The sequence below is a fragment of the Mustela lutreola genome, chromosome 4, assembly GCF_030435805.1.
Source record: "Mustela lutreola isolate mMusLut2 chromosome 4, mMusLut2.pri, whole genome shotgun sequence".
Classification (NCBI taxonomy): domain Eukaryota; kingdom Metazoa; phylum Chordata; class Mammalia; order Carnivora; family Mustelidae; genus Mustela; species Mustela lutreola.
Genome location: NC_081293.1, coordinates 54,531,230 through 54,551,927, shown reverse-complemented (window position 1 = coordinate 54,551,927; position 20,698 = coordinate 54,531,230). Strand labels below are relative to the sequence as shown.

At 45.8% G+C, this 20,698-nt stretch overlaps 1 protein-coding gene across 1 annotated transcript in view; it reads right to left on the bottom strand.

The window, feature by feature from the left end:
- PSAP (prosaposin) overlaps positions 1-20,698 on the bottom strand; it is a 33,836-nt gene that overhangs the window by 9,076 nt on the left and 4,062 nt on the right. Inside the window, exons 2-6 of the mRNA XM_059169998.1 lie at positions 5,750-5,883; positions 3,903-3,977; positions 3,207-3,332; positions 1,991-2,191; positions 1,320-1,463 (exon numbers count right to left, since the gene is read on the bottom strand). Coding sequence (XP_059025981.1) covers positions 1,320-1,463; positions 1,991-2,191; positions 3,207-3,332; positions 3,903-3,977; positions 5,750-5,883 — 680 coding nt within the window. The remainder of the gene's footprint in view (positions 1-1,319; positions 1,464-1,990; positions 2,192-3,206; positions 3,333-3,902; positions 3,978-5,749; positions 5,884-20,698) is intronic.

The window sequence follows — 20,698 nt, the reverse complement described above, 5'->3', positions numbered from 1 at the left end:
AGAGAATCGGTTGTTAGTGACACTAATCGTTGCAATCACACACCACAAAACACAGCGTTTCCAACAATGGCAGCGAGTGATATCAAGTTTCCCAGAGTACAGTCTTACAAACATCTTGAGATAAAGATGGCAATTTGTTTATCCTAAACCGATAGGAAAAGGTGTGCAAAGGGTGTTTTGAAAATGTGTCCCAAAGGCTCTTAGAGAGGAGGTCCTCCAATCTCCTTTTACAGCCCGAACTCGCCCCAAGTTCACAGAGGAACTTCTCAGGAGCAGTTCTGAACGTGGATATCAGACATGCTGCTGTGAACTCACGGTGACTTTTCAAACCTGCTCATGCATTCCTGGCCAAGATTATAAAGCTAAAATCCAGGAGGAATCAAGTTATGATTTTCAGCAAACTTCCTTTCATCCACATCTAGATAATTCATTCCTGTACACCCTCACAGAAGAGTTCTGGCCACACTGGTGCCCCCACAGTAAGAAGGCCAAGGGTAATAACAGCCCTCAGAAAAGGGCTGAGCTGGGGAAGCACGTTAACACAGCGATATACAAAGATACTTCAAGAAGGCCAAAAGCCTCCCCCATGAAGTCCTCCGCGAAGAACCCAGAGCTCCCAGAACCAGCCATTCCTACTCAGGAAGGCTGCTCTAGGTCCCAGACCCATGAACTTGGTACAACCAACTTCCCTACATCTAGTCTAGCCGAGGATTTTCCATTGCCAGGTATAAAACTAGCACTTGGGTTTTACACATCAACTTCACACAAGTGTGGTTAATGTGTGTAAGGTCCAAGAAGTGAAATCCTCTAAGAGACTAAGTCTGTAGGATGAACATTCACCAAGGTAAGGAAGGCATCCCGGGTGAACCTCTTGTGAGCCCCCGCACACCTTTCCATGGACAAACCCCCGGCTGAGGGGAGAGCACAGTCAGAATTATACACAACAGCCAGGCTTTTAAAAACAAGATTATAAAGGATTCTAGTGTTATTTCTTATACATACAGTGCCCTGGGAGGAAAATCCTCACAAAACAAATTCTCACAAAAGTGGTCTCCTTCCACTCTTTTATCCCAAGTGTTTGGTTACACATACAAATTCAACCAGCCAACAAAGCATTTAAGTAAACAACAAGTATTCCAGATGCTTTCTAGGGAAAAGAAAGCGTGCACTGTTTGAACCATCTCTTCCTCAAAGTTCTGGGGTGAGAACTTAAAATGGTACCTCAGGAACTGAAGTTTTCTTGGGTCCCCCCTTCTATGTCCAGAGCCCAGCTCCCTGGCCCAGAGCACCCCCACCATGCATGAGGAGACAAGATTTACCATGTCAGCCATGCCGGGCCCCAGGAGATCACACTGTGCTTTGGCATGGTCCACCAAAGCTTCAACAAAGGTGGAGTTGGTCCTTACAGCAGTCTGGATGTCCGTCACCATCTGGATGCAGTCCTGGCAGACGTCCCCACCAGCCTACAGAGAAGGGGCGGCAGGGGGCAGGGCTGTCAGTCGTAAACACAGCACACTCCTAGGATCACTAAGAGGATCCAAATTCCCAAGAAAATTTCCTTATGTGTTCATGACCACAGCACTAGGGAGTGAATTACTGAATGGTTCTGTGTTTTTAAAGTTTGTGTATTTTTTTTTTTTTTAAATAATGGCTATACCCAGTGTAGCACTTGAACCCATAACCCTGAGCTCCAGAGTTACACGCTCCACCAAGTAAGCCAAACAGGTGTCCCAGCTCTGTTTTTATAGGCTCTAAAATTATCAACAGGCTTAAAATCAATTAGGCACTGACTTCAATAAACTGAATTGCAATGGAGAGAAGTCTTTGTACACTTAAAATATCCTAAGTTCTTCAGAACTTCAGGAGACTGCAGGTCAAATGAAGGAATAAGCCCTCAGTCTGAGAAACACACACACACACACAGAGCCCCTCTCATGGGTCATCTCTAATCCAGAAACGGGGCCCTCAGCAGTTGGGCCTACAGCCTTACCTTCTGCTGGGGCTCGCTGTGGGGGCCATCCTGAGGGTAGAGGAGGAGGGGGATGTTGGCCATGAAGGGAGCCACCACCTCAGCCACATCCAGTTCCGGGATCTTATTGGACTCGAGCTGTTTCTGGTGATTCAATTCTGCCAGATGCTTCTGAAGAGACTCGCAGAGATTGAGAGCGGAGCACACCTCCCCAGGATGGCTCTAGTGGGGAAGAAGTCCAGCTGGAAATCCTCTCCCCCAAAGGAAAACAAAACCACTGCCCAGCACCCCTGAATGAGTCTCTGCCCTCACCTCCTGGCCCGACTCACACACACTATGCCCTGCTCACAAAACCACCTGACCTGCTCCCCATTCCACCTCCACTTTTAGCAAATGGCTTCCCCACTCAGCTCCCAGCAGCTCAAGCCAAAGACCTGGCAGACATTCCTGACTCTTCCCTCCATACCTCCCCTCTCTCAGCAGGCCCTGCCCATTTCTCCCCTGAAACAGAACACACATCTGTCCCCCTTCACTGCCCCATCACATCTCACAAAGACTGTCCTGCCAGCCTCCCCTCTTCCACCTCCCAACTGGTAGGACCTAGACCAAACCCTTCAAAGAAGGCACCTCTGATGTCACTTCTCCCTTGAGCCCTCCGAGGACTTCCTACTGCATCTGTAATCCTGGAACACTGCCAGAAAGGCCTTGCACGGTGTGACCCATGCCATTCTCATTAAAACCTTGGTCCAGCCTCGGAATACTCCTTCCCTGCTGGCCCGGTCTTCTGAGCATCTCCTCTCTCTTACGGTCTTTCCTAATTCCACAAACCCAGCTCGTCTGTGGCACGTGGTTTACACATGGTAGATGCTTATCTAAAGCAAGCAGAACCCCGTCGCTGAGTCCACTCAAGATAAAACCCCAGAAATGGAATGAACTGCATGCTCAAAGGGAGAACTAAAGCTATGGCATGAGCTAACAAACAGGCACGTATAAATGTTGTAGCAGTTTACAATTCCTTCATCAAGTTTCCATTTCCTCTACTCTCCCTCAACCGAAGGTTACACACACAGTGTTCTGAGGGCCAAAGCCATCTGCAGATGTCAGAACTGCAGTGACAAGCTGTTGAGAAAATCCAAATCCATGGAAAGACTTTGCACTTTCATCATTCTGTTCTGGTCTGGCACCTCCCACAGCACCCAAAGTTCCCTAAAGAAAGAGTCTTTCCACCACCACATACCATTTGTCCTTTAATCATGTCCAGGATGACTGGGAGGTAGGAGTCAACCATCTCCCTGCACGAGGCAGACAAGTTCGGATTAGGCAGCCAGTCACAGGTCTTCTCCAAGTACACGAGGATCTCTTGCTAAGAGGATACAGGCAACAGTTGGATCAGGATGGACTTCTGCTCTGCAAAGGACTGAGAGCAAGGGACCTCCACACCTCCCAGCAAACAGTGGCCTCAGGGAAGAGCCCTGGGAGAGGCCCAGTGGCTGGCCGTGGCTGCATCAGACACACAGGCAAAAAGCAGGCATTCCTCGAAATGAGCCGCTCTGACCTGCGTCTCACAGGCACAGGGAACTCTGAGCAGAGACAGCCAAAATGGACCTAAAGGTAGCCACCTGCAATATGAAAATCCCCATCAACCCTGGGCATTTAAACACCGAGGCCAGGGAACAGCAAGCTAGGTCCCACAGCTTGTTTCTGTTCAGCCTGTGGCTCAGAATGGCTTTTACATTCTAAAGGATGTGGGGGGAAAAGAAAAAAACTATGTGACAGAAGACGTATGTGGCTCACAAGATCTGACTTACTTCCTACCTGGCCTAGACCATCGCCCATTAGATCCCAAAGCCCCAGAAAGCTTTTGTAAGGAACAGACACACATGGCCATGTGGCCACCATGCACACGTGGTCACACATCCCGCTGGAAGCTCACCTCAGTGGCATTGTCTTTCAGCATGTCGCCAGCTGCAGTGATGACATCTTTGCATATGTCGCAGGGAAGGGATTTCTAAGAGGAAGAACATGAGGGAGACAGCGAGCTGTATTTGCAGGATGTAACGCACACCGTACAGAGCTGAAAAGCCCCCAGCCTCTGTGCTATCCTATCTAACCAGGGATGTCGGACACACAGGCACATCCTGGCTCCCCAACCTAGATAAGAAGCACACAGATGCCAAATGGGAAGGATTGGAGGTACTGACCAGAACACTCTGTGCTTCTAGGGATAGACACCCCTTTCTTGTACCCTTTTCTATGCCTCAGCACAAGGGGCACAGGCCAAATGTCATACTAATGCTCTTAACAGCTCCAGGAAGAAACTGAGGCTGAAAAGGTGAAAATCAGAGCAGTAGAAATTAGAGAAAACCAGTCACCTGGGGCCAGAATCACTATAAGACAGTAAAAGGCAGTGGGGCAGAGAAGCCCAGCCAGACACTAGCACTAACTCCTGCACTCTGTCCCCTTCCAGCTCCCAGGGGCTGCTATGTTCACATGAAAGCCGTATGTCACCACCCCAGAGCTTAGAAACATCACACCCATCCCCTGAGAAGCCTGGGCACCCATGGCCCCATGTGGCCCAGGACATGGAGATTCTAGTTGCTTCTTGAGGCTCATGGGAAGCTTCCTTCCTAAGGACAACTGATTTTCAAGCCACGAAGAAGGAACTAACACGTCTGGGTGAGAAGAAGGAACACTGTAACTTAGCAAAGAAATCTATCTGAACCTCGGGCCTTGTTAGGCTAATACCAGATTCAGGTACCCCTGAGACTGCCGTATCAAAAAAAAAGAGCTGAGCGCCTGGGTGGCTCAGTTGGTTGGGCATCTGCCTTCCACTCAGGTCATGATCCCAGAGTCCTGGGATCAAGTCCCACATCAGGCTCCCTCCTCAGCAAGGAGCCTGCTTCTCCCCTGCTTGTGCTCTCTTGTTCTCTAATACATACATAAAATCTTTAAAAAAAAAAAAAAAAAAAAGAAAGAGAGACAGAGACAGAGAGCAAGAAAGAGCTAAGTCCTCCCCTGTCACATGCTGAATTTGAAAAGAGGAAGTCGTATTAAAAACGAGACGAGAAGCTTATCAGAAACCAAATCAGAAAGTAATTTTGGCCACAGACAGTAGTGACAGCAAATTCAGAAAGTATTTCTAAAAGAACAGGGTTTTCAATTGTTCTTCTCATAATGAAGCAGCTCTAGTAGCCACTAGTGTCAAGTTTTAGACCTGGAGCTCCATGTAGTCAGAGGCGGCACAGCCCAGAGCGAGCCAGGTCTGCATTCTGCAGTCAGCTGGTGCAGCCAGCACAGCTCGGGTTACTCCCGAGAGGGGTTCTGGTGATGGGAAGAATGCCCCTGGGCTTTGTCATCTCTGAGTATTATTCTCCATGAGCGTTAAGAGCCCCCTATTAATATGCTATATTTAGCACCACTTGGATGAAAAATTTCAATAGCATCAAGCTTGCTTTGGCAGCACATATATTAAAACTGGGATGATACAGGTGGGATGGGCACAGACACCCGGAAGGCAGCATGGGGTGCACACATGGGCAGACCTCATCCTCTCTCTGCCACCAGGAGACTCAGCGACCTCGGGGGAAGAGAACCTTAACCTCTCTGAGACTCCGTTTCCACTGTGCTGAAATTGATGCACCCCGCAACAGGGAGTGCCTCCTCAGCAGGGTCACCGAGAGGAGCAAATGAAGTGAGACGAGAGCATGCTCTGGAAGCTTTGGAAATGGCCAACAGCTCCAGACCACATAAGAAGATCGAGTACAGTCCCATGGCACTCACCACCGTCGGCTTGTTCCAGACGGTCTGCAGGCAGTGCTTCAGGGCCCCGCAATCAGCTGCCGTCTTCACATTCTGGCACCATACCGCCGAGCCTCTGGTGCATTCCTTCAGGCCCAGGACAGGGCTGGCTACAGCTGAAAGAAAAACCAGCATGAGAAGGTGGCCCCCCTCATACAGCTACCCAGGGTGAAGGACACACAGCTCAGCCCCTGTGGTGCACAAACCACACAGCGGCATTGAGTCAAGAAGCTTGGTGACCGTCTAAGTCCTCCTAAGTCAGAGGGCCAAGAGGGACTAATTTGCCCGGTGTGCTTTTTTCCTCTTGAACTATTTCTAAACAGTAATCTTTATAACCTCAAAAATGAATAGAAGAAATCATGGGAGAAAACTCTGACAGATTTATTTTAGAAAATTTCAACGTCTATAGAAATTTTTTAATCTGTAAGGAAAACAAGATTCATATCCTTATTATACAATGATTCTTAATATTCTAGTAGAAGAGCCCTTTTATAAATCAAACTTCATAAACAATTCTACCAACAAAAACTCTCCATGATTCCCCTCGGGTATCACCTAGCAAAGAGGTGTCCACTCAAAACCGGGTACATGGTCTGGCACCTGCTGTGAGTGAACAAAGGACTCGGGGAGAAATCACATGTGCAGAAACAGGATGAGGGAAAAACACAAGAACTGTTCCAAGTCCCTTAGAACCAAAGATACACAGGTTACAGCAAGAAGGCACCATATTTTGAAAGTTAAATAGCCAAAGGGGAAAAAGTGACAAGACTATAGTAAAGTAGGCATTTGTAAGACCAATAAGCGTGACTGGTAAGAACTTCTTAATATATTAATATATGTCAGGAAGTGGGGAGGGGGGAATCCCTCTTCAAAAAAGTAATCCACTTCTAGGGGCACCTTGGAGATTTAGTCAGTTAAATGTCCTGACTCCTCAATCTCAGGTCTTGATCTTGGGTCATGAATTCAAGCCCTACATTGAGCTCCACACTGGGTGTGGAACCTACTTTAAAAAAAAAAAAAAAAAAAGTAATCCATTTCTAGAAACAGATTTTAAGGAAATACAGCAATCCAAGAGGCAAAATGTGATATGCATAAATATATTTATTAAGTGTAATTTATAATACTGAAAATAAAAGTACATGTAACCTGAATGGCCAAAAACAGAGGGGAAAAAGACTAATACTCTTACTAAAAAGATTATGCAGCTGTTTAGTATAAAAATATATATCGGGACGCCTGGGTGGCTCAGTTGGTTAAGCAGCTGCCTTCGGCTCAGGTCATGATCCCAGCATCCTGGGATCGAGTCCCACATCGGGCTCCTTGCTCCGCAGGGAGCCTGCTTCTCCCTCTGACTCTGTCTGCCTGTGCTCGCTCTCGCTCTCTGACAAATAAATAAATAAAATCTTTAAAAATATATATATATATTATATATCAAGTAGAAAAAAATTCAAGAATATGAAATTATACAGAAGTTGCACAAAAAAGGCAGGGTGGCTCGCTGAAACTCCCAATATCCCAATATTACATTGTATATGAATAACTTTTCTTTTTCCACTTTTACATGTCCACTTACTTTATATACTACCTTAAGAGTACCTATGTTTCGGGGCGCCTGGGTGGCTCAGTGGGTTAAGCCGCTGCCTTCGGCTCAGGTCATGATCTCACGGTCCTGGGATCGAGTCCCGCATCAGGCTCTCTGCTCAGCAGGGAGCCTGCTTCCTCCTCTCTCTCTCTCAATCTGCCTGCCTCTCTGCTTACTTGTGATCTCTGTCTGTCAATAAAATAAATAAAATCTTTAAAAAAAAAAAAAAAAAAGAGTACCTATGTTTCTTTTTTTTTTTAAGATTTTATTTATTTATTTGACAGAGATCACAAGCAGGCAGAGAGGCAGACAGAGAGAGAGGGGGAAGCAGGCTCCTCGCTGAGCAGAGTCCAATATGGGACTCGATCCCAGGACCCTGAGATCATGACCTGAGCCGAAGGCAGAGGCTTAACGCACTGAGCCACCCAGGCGCCCAAGAGTACCTATGTTTCTTAAAATAGGTCTACAGAAACCCTGGCTTTGGCAATCTCACCCCTAAGCCAACAAGTCAGCTAGAAAACAACAGATTCCATCGGGCAAGCTACACAAAGATGGCTAATGGCGCAGGATGCCAACTCCCAACGACACTTCAGTAGGGCAGAACCACCTTCTACTGTGAATAGGAAACACGAGGCCCAAGTCTGAGGAGAAAGCCCACCGCCACCCATGAGCTCGACTAAGAACCTCAGAAGTCACGTGGCACCTTGCTTCAATTTCTAAGCCAACGAGAAGGCACAGTGATTCCACAGATATATAACACACACACAGTATACAAAGCACGGAGGTTGGTAGGTGCTCTCACTCCAGGAAAGGGAAAGCAATGAAATGTGGCCATTACTAGCTTTTCAACCAAAGCTATATTCCACAAACAAGTCACAGGTTTGCTGAAAGCTCAAGCCAGATGATCTGTATCCATTCAGACACTGGCAAATGAATCTGCTGCTACCCAGGTTTCTGCCTTCAACGGCCCTTTGCAGCAACAATCACATCCATAACCAGTTCACAAATGCAACTGAACTAGCCACACTCCAACAGCCACTGGCTTGGACTCTGGTTTCCAGGGGAAAACATGCAGTAGATTCAACAGTACATACTAATCCCCAGATGGTTGGTTCACAGCAGCTTAGTACCTGAAATGTAGCCAAGCTAGGCTGGGGCCAGCCGTCAGCTGTAGGTCTGGGGAAAAGGAGAGGGGGCAGAAACTGTGTCACAAGGGTAAGGGTTCTGGGAAGTGTGGGGTGTCACCACAGAGCACACAAAGCCAACAGGTTCCAGGAGCGCCTCCCATGTTCCTCCCAGGTACCAGGCCCCAGGGAATCCTGAAAAGCACCCAAGATATACCAACTGGTTCTACCTCCAATTGGGAGAAAAGAGCCGGAAAAATAACAGGAAGCTACAAAATGAGTCTCTAGGCAAAAGAATGCAGTGATACACAGGGAAGCCAGAAAGAGGTTAAGCATCAGCAGACCAGAGCCAGACAAGATTCAGAGAAAAAGGCAGGGCCAGGGAGCAGCCTTCCCTACACAAGGCAACTGACTGACCACCATTCTCCATTCTCGCAAATACGCAGTGAACTAGAACTTTGATCCCGGATTTTTCTACAACCATCCCAGTCAGAAATTGGCTACAAGGGCCAAAACCTATCAGGTTTCAGTAACAGGATACACTATCATAGGCCCAAGAAGCAAGAGTATTCTGTAGCTAATTTACTCCTTCAAAGAACTTGAAACAGTCGTCCTGTGCAATAATGACTTTGTTACCAGCTTTGGCCAAACTGTCCACACTAAAAACAGTCCTGGGTAGCTGGTTATGAGACTGGTCTAGCTAACAAAAACCCAAATCATTCAACAATCCCAACAGTTACTGTTACTCCACAGCCCACCTCAGAGTAAAAGGTATGTATTGCACAGTGGCCAATCTGGCAGACCTATGAAGCCCGCAAAGTCAAGCCTAAAACAATTCCCAGCTCCTAGAAATTAAATTCTCAGTAAGATACTCCCATGTTGCTTCAACTTAAAGCCAACTAACTTTTCTAAAGGTGCATATTATAAAAATAGTCTGTGGTATACAACAAATCTGATGTCCTAAAATGACCCAACATCTATTAACAGCAACAACTGTGTGTCCTCAGAACAAGTAATGTGAAGCCAAAACAGAAGCATGGGTGAAGCCACTGGTTACCTGGGGAGAGTTCAGGCGCTGATTTCAGGACCCAATGCCCTGTGAGGCACACAACCAGTGAGGTCAGAACACTCTGAGACACAAGAATCCTTCTCCCGGAAAATGTATTTACATGTAACACCCTCACACCGTTTCAGGGAGCACTTGGGCACTACCGCTGTCAGGGATCCCAGTGGGGACTGAAGGCAGGCTCTAAGAGCATACACGGTTTTCCTCCACCCAAGTGGGAAAACAACCTAGATGAAGGCATGATTACAAACACCACTGACTGGGCCAAGAACGTTGCGCTCGGGCAGCCGAACAGAGTGAACAGACTTGGGCTCTCCGAGTCCACAGTGGGAGGGACAAAGCCCAAAGAAATGGTGGTATGTTAACCAAAAACAGGGACCCTAGAGCAGCAAAGTCACTAGCCGCACAGGGGAGCGAGCAGAGGCCTCTTCACAGTGAAATCTGAACTGGCTGCTGGGGGAGAAAGGATATTCTCGAACACTCCAAAGGAGAGAAATCTTTGCCTTCACAGGAGCCAGGCTGCAAAGACAGACCTCAGGCCTGATAAGAAGAACCTCCACTAGCATCCGAGCCCTAAGTGAAAGCTCACCCTGTGGGCAATGGCTCAGGCCAGCGTCTTTAAGAACCAGGCACGAGGGGCGCCTGGGTGGCTCAGTGGGTTAAGCCACTGCCTTCGGCTCAGGTCATGATCTCAGGGTCCTGGGATCGAGTCTCACATCGGGTTCTCTGCTCAGCGGGGAGCCTGTTTCCCTCTCTCTCTGCCTGCCTCTCTGCCTACTTGTGATCTCTCTCTGTCAAATAAATAAATAAAATCTTTAAAAAAAAAAAAAAAAGAACCAGGCACGATGTGGCAGAAGAACTGAAAAGGAGGTGGGGGCGATCCAGATGATGGGGCACTAATCTGAATGGGAAGCTCATACCAAAAATTCCAAGCAAGAAGCAGTAGCAGCAGGACTGAGAGAGGAACTAATAGATTCCAAAAGAACAGAGAGCTAAAAAATGAAACTCACAGGTTTAAATGTAAATGTGAATATGAGGGGCGCCTGGGTGGCTCAGTTGGCTGAACGTCTGTCTTTGGCTCAGGTCACAATCCCAGGATCTGGGATCCAGCCCCCGCATCTGGGCTGAGCTGGACTCCCTGATCAGGAGAGAGCTTGCTTTTGCTTCTCCCTCTCCCACTGCCTGCCATGCGCCCCCCTCCCCCCGCTTTGTACCAGCACACACTCTCCCTCTCCCCCTCCTTCCTGTCAAATTAATAAGTGAAATCTTTTAAAAAAATAAAAATAAAAAACAATGTGAACACGCAGCAGGGCTCAGGTCACAGGAAGGAAAGCACATACCTGTGTGCTCTGCTTCCCATGACTCAGTGACAAGCACAGGTTGGGAAGCGGAGGGCACGTGACACCATTCCCAGGTCCCCTAGAAGACAGGAGGTGTTTAGCTGGGAGAGACCATGCTTCTGAGAAACACAGCCACCTTCACAGAGAAAGGACACCTTCCACCTATCACATGGGAGTGGATCTGCTGTGTGGTTTCAGACCCAGACCTCAGAGCAATGGGTAGAGGCTAAGGGAAACAGACCACACAGCTCGAGGTAGGGGCCATCCACGGGGTTATAGAGAGAATGAGCCGCCTCCTTAGATGAGGACCTCTCCAAAAGCAGAAGAAGCAACCACACAGAAACAAAAAGCCCAACCTACAAGGAATTCTGTGTAAAAGAAATCCTTTTAGGAGCTACACAGCTTCACTCCTGTAACAATGAGGCAAACGACATTTCCAGTGCGTATACATAACCAACATACAAAAATTACCCTAAGCCACTTTCTGATTAGTTATTTCTCAAAACATGTTCTCAGCAAAGCTTTCATCTCTACTCTCATTCTCCCACACTCTGCCCCCAAATACCAACTTCCTTCTTTTGAGGCAATATGGTGAACTCTAGGAAAGTTCTTAGAAAAAAAGTGCCTGACCCCTTGGAGAGTTCTAATTAAATATGTTAAGACACAAACACTCCTCAGGGCGAACCAGGCACTAGCCCTCTCAGTTTCAAGGTCTGCCATTTGAGCCCTCAATGACAACACACTGGTAAACTGAGATTACAGAAATTATCCCTTCAGAGACACTAAAACCCTACAGGCAAGTTTCCTTTTACTAAGGAAACACAGGCTTTGTGCTGTTTTCTAAAACAAAGAACTTCAACTGCATTTCCTGAGTAAATAGATGGGTGCACTATGTTCTCTTTTTACTCCCAGGTCTAGAAAAAAACAGACATGTTCTAAAGGACCCACACGTACATCATTTATAAAAAATGGGCTGTAATGCAATCTTGCCTTACTGAGAACGGCTGCCATAAGTAAGACCAGAAATGGGTTTTGTGGCAGCTCTAGTCTCTAGAAAAAAAAAATCCTCAGTGGGCCTGGAAGGCAGGAAGAGCTCAATAGAGCTCCGTTGTGTTTTAGGTGTGATGACTTCTTGCAAAACAAACAAAAAACCCTAAACCTTGAGCTTAGAAAATGGGACATCTAAGGTAACTGACCTACAGTCTAACTTAAATGTTTTTCAAATGTGGAATACTGAAAAAAAGAGAAACAAACAACAACAACAACAACAAACAACCAGGATCAGCCTCCAAGTCCCACCCAAATAAATGACCTTCAGCCAATCACTGTCCTGAGCTTGTTCTTCATCTGTGAGTAAAATGAAGATGCCGCTACTGGGATCACTGGAATGTTGTGGAGAATCAAGATGACAGCATTATCCATTTCAACTGCCCGGATATTACATCTCTCAGCCATCCCGCCTTTACCAGCATCTCTCCAGCATTTTCATTTAGCCACACATCTCAACTCCCCTACCACATTGGCTTTGAAATCAGACAGTCAAGGACTCAGACTATAGCTTACCAAATCTAATCAGGAGACCTTACAACTTCAGTCTTCCCATCTGCAAAATGAGCCTATTACTAGTACTCCTAGAAGTTTATAAAAAGTAACCAGTATTTGTAAAACACAGGGCAGGGCTACCGAAGTCAAGTGCTATCATCATCATCATCGTCACCACCACCTGTAGTAGCAATAGCAGAACTTTCTCTGATTCACTTCCTTGCCCAAAATAGGCACTCCCACAAACAGCAGAAACCAGGCTGTTGTGTTTGTTTACTCTGCGCTTCATCAAATACTTAACTGGCAATACAAAGACCTAAAGAGTTAAAACCCCACATCCGCAGAAGCTGCTGGTTAGTCACACAGAGGGAAACACAGGCTCCACTGTTGGAGGCCCAGGAGTCGCCACCGTGTACACAGATGCTAAACAAGAGGTTTGCCTGAGCAAGAATGAGAGGTGCCCAGTAAGGCACTGGAGGTACCGCAGATGAAATGCTCTCAGTAATTCATGACGCTGTGGCTATGAGCTTCTTTGCCTCCGATCGGGATATAGTTGCCATAGCTCATTTTTCCTGGAGACCACCTTTTTTTAGAAAAGCACCCTCAAAACCTCTGCCTTTCTGGAAAGATAAGATGGCTATATTACAAAATGATGGATGCCCTGAGTGCTGGGGGCAGACTGGCCTGCCTGAACCCTTCTGCTCTGCTAGCTACTAAAGCCAAGGCCGGGACAATTACTTATGCTACAATTATCTGCAAAATATAGGAAAAAAAGAGTGTCCCTTTCTCAGGAATTCTGTGCAAATCAATGAGAAAGACAAGAAAGCCAGGACAGACTGCCTGATACCCACAACGCTGTTAATAGTGGGACCTAACTGTGAATGATGGACGTGAGGGGAAGAACCCCCAATGGAAGGCATTCATGTTCTAGTTTTTACATCGTGGTACAAATTTTACACCGTGGTACAATTTTTTCCCATGTTACCTTCAAAGTCAGAAAAAAGTTAAACCTTACCAACCAGTTTCGGGGAACAATTATTACTGCCCAATACGGCAGAGACTAAAACCGTATCCCATCAGGTTAATGAGGCTGACACTATCAGGAGACTTAAAGCTTGTTTTTCAGAGACCTGTTTCTCCCTAATCAGCTGTTGTTTCCTTCCAGACCCCACTCACAAACACACTAGCTGTCCCTGCAGAGGCCTGGGCTGAGGTCACTAATAAGATTCCAGCCTATGAACAAGCAAGGCCCTGCATTCCTCACCCGAGATAGGACCCCAAGACCCCAACCAATTTATACAAGCCCTCAGAGCATGCACACAGCCCCTCCCTCTCCTTAAGATGATGATGTCAGGACACCAATTTTGCCTCATTTTAATGTTACCTCCCCACCCCAAAATGAACCCGGAACAGGTTACATACGCCGGCTCAGTGCATGCACATGCTCCACCTTTCCCCATGAACAGTCCTGGTTCCCCACCCCTCCCTTTTCATCAATATACATATGTAATCTCAACCCCTATGATTAAAGACTTGTTCTCTCCCCCTTCAGGGAGGAGGATCTGAGGCTTGCCCTTGGTCTCCTTGTTTGGCTGGCTCTCAAATAAACCCTTCCCTTGCAGCAGACCTGATTGTCCAAGAGACTGGCTTTGTTGCACACCCAACAGAGGAACTTGGGTTTGTCACGAGACCACAAGCTGTTCCCCATATCCATTCTCCACTCCTTTCACAAGAGCAGATTTGCAGATTTTTTCAGCTACACACATGACTGCCAAGATTTTTAAAAAACTACATTTCCCAGTCTCCCTTGTAGCAGGGTCTGGTCAGGAAACCACATTCTGGCCCTGAAAGACAAGTGTGACCTCTGCATCTTTAGCACTCATGAAGAATGGGGCTAGACAGACCTCAAGGTAGCAGTCTCTCAGCACTTCTGGAAATAGAACCACACTAGTCCTGTACTGTCCAGCTCCTGAACTTCCTATGGAAACATAGAGACGGTTCTATTATATTTAAGCCATTACTATCCTAGATCTCTGTTGTCTGCAGTCAGACCTAAGACTGACTAACTACCAGCTTCATCATCTACCTCATTCACCAGAAGAGTCCCCAGACGACAAGGCTTACCTCCACTGAGGATATTTAAAAGCCTACATACACAACTTAATCACTGAAGGTTTTCAAAAACTCTCAGAATGAAGGAAGCAACCTTTCCAAAAAGATGTATCTTATGCTCCACTTGTTAAAACAATCAGTCTTCTTATTTTAGCTATTGTTTTTCCTTGTAAATATCTTAGATAACATATGCTAAATACTTTTCAGAGTCTAGTTACCAAAAAGACAATAACAAAATACAAGCAGCTTCGCAGCACCAAGGATCAGGGCAGACATTCCACAGGGCGACGGACCTGCCGCCTGGGTAACAGACCACCATGGCAACAGGCAGGCTGCTAGGAGACCAAGAGAGGCTGACCCTGGGTGCGGCAGCATTGACCTCAGACTCCCTGCACTCAGACATTTCTCAGAACTCATGCACTCAGGTCCCGAAGGAGATAAAACAACACACTCAACACTGACTGCCCCATCAAAACACTGGCCTTTACGGCAAAGAGCACCTGTCTCTTCGACCCTGCTTTAGGAAGCATTCTGCAGAGCAGAACAAAAACACTGCCCATTTCACCGTTCAAAACAGCATGTTTGCTCCAAGGCAGCCTGCCTTGATCTGAAGGAAAAAAAGTCCAAAGATCCCTCTTATTACAAAAGAAATCTGTAGTGAGCTCACCTGGCTGACATCCCATCACCTCTGGCCCCAATAAGCTATTAGCTCTGTTATCTAAGACACAGGTTCTTCCCTGTTTCTCCTCTCCCTCAATTTTCCCCTCCTCTTGCTCAATTTTTCTCACAGGCAAGATCATACCAGGACAAAAAACTGACGGACACCTGGGTGGCTCAGTCGGTTGAGCATCTGCCTTTGGATCAGGTGATGATCCCAGGGTCCTGGGATTGAGTCCCACATCAGGACTTCTCCCTCTCTCTGCCACTCTCTCTGCCTGCAGCCTTCCCTGCTCCTGCGTGCTCTCTTGCTCTGACAAATAAATAAAATCTTTAATAAATAAATAAAGACAAAAAAAGATCTATATGGAGAAGATAAGACAATGGTCAGGTAAATCAGCTTGTGCAATCAGAACTGAAACATGAGGGACAAGAAAGCAATCCTCATTGCTTGCAAAAGAGTGATGCAATGTGGCATAATTAATTTTGGGAAATTCCTGTCTAGTTCATTCAAGAGCACTTCAATCCAATATAAACTATCAGCAAAGCTCTTCTTCCGAGTGTCAGCGTGTCAGGTGACGATCACAGATGAACTTCACTCAGCTTAGAGAAGACTGCTGCCACAACTGGACCATGAAGAAATGAGCCCCTGGCCAGACTGTCCAGAGTGCAGTCAGGTGACAGGTCCTGGCCCTGGCCCAGCTGCTGCAAGGAGTCCATGCAGTCAGCCAGAAGCCGCCATGGGCTCTACCCCATCCCTGCTAACAGGCGGTGGTCTCAGCATACTTGCAGAAGGCAATAATATGCAAAAAAAAGGATCTCATGCAAACCCCACTAGTAACTAATATGGAAGTTCAGTGCTCTGGGCCTGTCCCAGAGGGTCATTAAAAGTTTCAGATACATGTAAATGTGTCAACTACATATGTCGCTTTGACTCACCCTAGTCAGTTAACAGGAATACAGCCCTTTATGTGAAATGCCACAATCTAAACTTCAGACCACGGCAAAGACTAGAACAGGATATTAGGAGGCGCCCGCATTCTGATTCCATTGCTCTCACCTCAGAGCTGGGTGAGGATTACATCAATGTGAAGCAAAAAGCACTCAGAACAGTACTAGGTACACAAACTCTCAAGTAAGTGGTGATTATGTTGCCTGTCGCTCCTACAAAGCAGCTATTACCACTGGTTCTCAAAGTGTGGTCCAAAGAACCCTCAAGGTCCCAGAGATTCCTTCAGGGTGTCGATGAGGCCAAAATTCTCATAATAGTAACACCAAAGCGTTAGCTGCCTTTTTCACTCATTCACTCCCACGGATGCAGTGGAGTTTTTCCAGAGGCTCATGGTACTGACACAGCAGAGAATCTACCCAGGTGTTAGAAAAGCCGCAAAAATGTCAAACAAGCCATTCTTCTCAATATTCCTGTGTTTAAGAAAAGTTATTTTCACTCAAATTATAGTATGTTAACATGTTTACCATTTCTAAAAGATTATATTTTAAATTGTGAGTTTAACTGGTAAGAGTATCAATAGCTAGGGCCCACATAAACCAAAGCTCTCTGGGGTCCCTCAACTCATAAGTACATAGGAATGCAGAGACTAAAAATCTACAGAGCTACTACATACAAAAAGCCAATTTCTGGAACCCAACAGAAGGAAAATAACTTCTCAAATTATAGCTGGTTCCCCTTTCAGATTTACCACAAATCACAGCCACCAGAGTATTTAAGTTCTGTTAGGCTCCTAGGTCTCTACTGCGTACAATAAACCCTCTCCAACAGATGTGCGGGTCCCTCTCATCTGGATGTAAATTACTATAATGGTCAACACTTCACCTGGCCTCAAAGTTGCCGCTGATTTGTCAATCCCAAGACACCAACTCTTTTTTTTTTTTTTTTTAAGATTTTTTATTTATTCATTTGACAGAGATCACAAATAAGCAGAGAGGCAGGCAGAGAGAGGGGGGAAGCAGGCTCACTGCCGAACAGAGAGCCCGATGCGGGACTTGATCCCAGGACCCTGGGATCATGACCCAAGCCGAAGACAGAGGCTTTAACCCAGAGTCACCCAGGCGCCCCGAAGACACCAACTCTTAATGTGACTTTCAGCAAATAAAAGAAAATGCTTTTTTTATTTGTGATAAAGACTTGGCACTATCCACCCTGAAGTTTCAGGCACAGTAACCTTGCTGGGCTGAAGGCCACTCGGCAGCACCTCACAGCACCATTCAGCAACACTGAGCGCCTACTATGGGCCGAGCAGTCACACATGCTGCAGGGAGACCACCACAAACACACACAGCACAAAATGCCAGGTAGTGGGGAGTGCTACAAAGACAAATGAAGCAAAGTCAAAGGAAGAACAAGACTACGGCAGATGGCATGGCCACTTAAGAACAGTGCGAAATTCTGGTAAGGCAGCAAGTGAGCAGACAACTGAGTGGAGGGAGGAATCCAAAGGGATCACCTCAGGAGGAAAATGTTCCAGACAGATGGAACACAGAATGCAAAGACTCTGAGCAACAACAGGGCACCAGAGGTTGGACATGGGAGGAAGAGGGAGAACAGCCCTGAAAGGCAGCTAAAAGCCAGATAACATGCAACCCCACAAGACAAACCTTGGGTTTTAATCCTTGTGAGCTAGGAGGCCATGTGACCCTCTGGTAGCAATGCCTACACTTAGAGGACAGCATTCCATCGCCCTGGTAAAAGGAGCTTTTTTTTCTTTACTGTAGTGTCATCACAAAGACTGGCCAAAAGAACTTTCTACAGTATCTCCCTTCAATCTAATTTACAAAATTTCCCTTAAAGTAAATAATTTCTTTTCAAAAGGAGTTATTTGTCCAAATATAGCCAGGATTCAATTTTAAAATTTAGAAGTGTCTTTAGGATTCATTTCAGTTTTTCTGAAAAAGAAAGGTTCAATGAGGTTAACTAAATTGATAAATGCATACAATGAAATCCTCTGCAACTTCTTTCAAGAGCTGGGAAGTAGGAGGAGTTGAAGACTGGACAACTAAATACAATGTGGTACTCTGGGCTGGATCCTGGAACAGAAACGTGAGATCAGTGGGAACACTGGTAAAGGCCTCATCAAGTCTGCAGCACAGTTAACAACACTGTTCCGAAGTCCACTCCTTAATTTTGGCAAACAGACAGTGGATATGTAACATGTTAACAGCAGAGGAAGCTGGGTGAAGCATACAGGAATTCACCATACTATCTTTTTAATTTTTCTGTAAATCTAAAAATTATTCCAAAACTTAAAAGCTAGGTCTATCCATACTAGCATGAAATGGCCTCTAAGGCATAAATGAAAGAAGAATGCACACCTATTTACTCAAAGTATTTAATGTCTGACAACATCAAAGGTTACTGATTAACTATATACCTACATATCATGGGAATACAAACCCCCAAAACATTCAAGACAGGAATTTGGCAATTCCTAGTTAAAGCAGAATATGTATTCTCTACAGCTCAGCAATTCCCATTCTTAGGTAGATCCCCTAGAAAAATGTCTGTTCATGTGCACAAGAACATTTATAGAAGCGGGGCGCCTGGGTGGCTCAGTGGGTTAAAGCCTCTGCCTTCAGCTCAGGTCCTGATCTCGGGGTCCTGGAATCGGGCCCCTCATCAGACTCTCTGCTCAGCAGGGAGCCTGCTTCCTCCTCTCTCTCTCTGCCTGTCTCCCTGCCTACTTGTAATGTCAAATAAATAAATAAAATCTTTAAAAAAAAATTTATAGACGCAGTTTGAGAAAAAAACAAAACCAGAAATAATCTAAATGCCTAGCAACAATGTCATAAGTGAAATACTATACTACAATGAAAATGAAAGAGGTACATGTTATTGACACCGATGAACCTCATTAGCCAAAAGAAAAAAATTAACCCAAGAATACACACAATATTTGCATAATGTTTAAAACAACACAATACCACCCATACTGTTGAAGGTCACACTTCCATGTTTGAGAGAATAAAGGCCTGCAGGGGAATGATCAACAGCAAGCCCAGGGGATGGTTATTTACAACGGGAGGAGGGGCTTCTTAGGTCCCATTTCTTAACCCAGTATTGCATACATCAGTGCTCATTGCAATTATCCTCCCACTTTTTTTTGGAGGTCTACGATGTTCCACATGTGAAAAAAGACCAAGCCAGTGTAATATGCCATCATCTGTAATTTAAAAAAAAAAGAGAAGAGGGAAATCCCACACACTGTCAATTATATGTTGCTCTGGAAGGCTCCCATAGGACCTGGTACCAGGCTGTCTCAGAAAGGTCGGGGGGTGGGGGCAGTTATGACTGCCTGGGTGGCCCAGTTGGTTAAGCAACTGCCTTCATCTCAGGTTATGATCCTGGAGTCCTGGGTTCCAGTCCCACATTGGGCTCTCTACTCAGAAGGGAGTCTGCTTCTCCCGCTGACCTCTCTCCTCTCATGCTTTCTCTCTCTCCCTCTCAAATAAATAAAATCTTCAAAAAAGAAAAAAAAATGTCTGGGGAACAGTGGTGGGAAGGAAACACACTTTTGCCCTAATTTTTACACTTTTGGACTTATTCACGGTGGGGGCAGCCATTATCTCAACAGTTCACCCCCATTTCTGGATGGGGACCAGATGAGGGGACTTAAATAGCTACACGGTTAGACAGATCTAGAATAAGAATACTCAGATTACCCTGCCATGGCCCTGATCCGCTGGGCTTCTGATAAAGGCTGATGTAGTTCTAAAACCAGTCTGGCTAACTCAAGTACAGACTCGCACCCCCTCCTAACTGCGGACCGCCTCTCCTGGTTGACTTTCCTGACCCAGTAATTATATACAGCACACATATTTGTAAGGAATTTAATGGTTTTATTAAATTCAAGACCTTTGAAATGAATGAAGCCAAGGGATATCAAAAAATCAACGGCAGAGGAGAGTCGCTTGTACAGGGACAACAAGGACAATGACAAACAAGACGCGGTTTACTCGCGGGTCAGCAGCCAATCTTACAGTACCTATTACCTATGCCCTTCTATACAGCAAAATACTAAAGCCTCATAGCAACCTTATCAGATTGGAATAATCAGTAACCCTATTTTGCAGATGAGAAAGGACAGTGTAACTTGGCCAGGGCATACAGCTATCAGCAACATGGTAAAATTCTTCTCAGTTTCCTCTCAATCCCACTATAATTACAAACTGCAGAAGAAAACATGAAGTTTAGATTATTTTTCAGCACTCAAATTATTACCCAAGGACATAATTCTGGTTATTTTCTGAACTTCACAGAACAACAACAAAAAGTAAAGTAACTAGTACTTCTACAACAACCACATTCTTCATCCCAATCACTGTATTTTTCAACATTATTTTAAAATTATTTGGTGGGGGGGTGAGGCAGGGTAATATAATTAGTATTCTTTTCTGGCGATTTAAAGAAAATCCAGTCCTTCCTCGTAGCAGAACCAAACAGGAGCCAGAAAGCAGGGCTCTGAGCCTGGCATCCAGTAATCTAGAACGCTC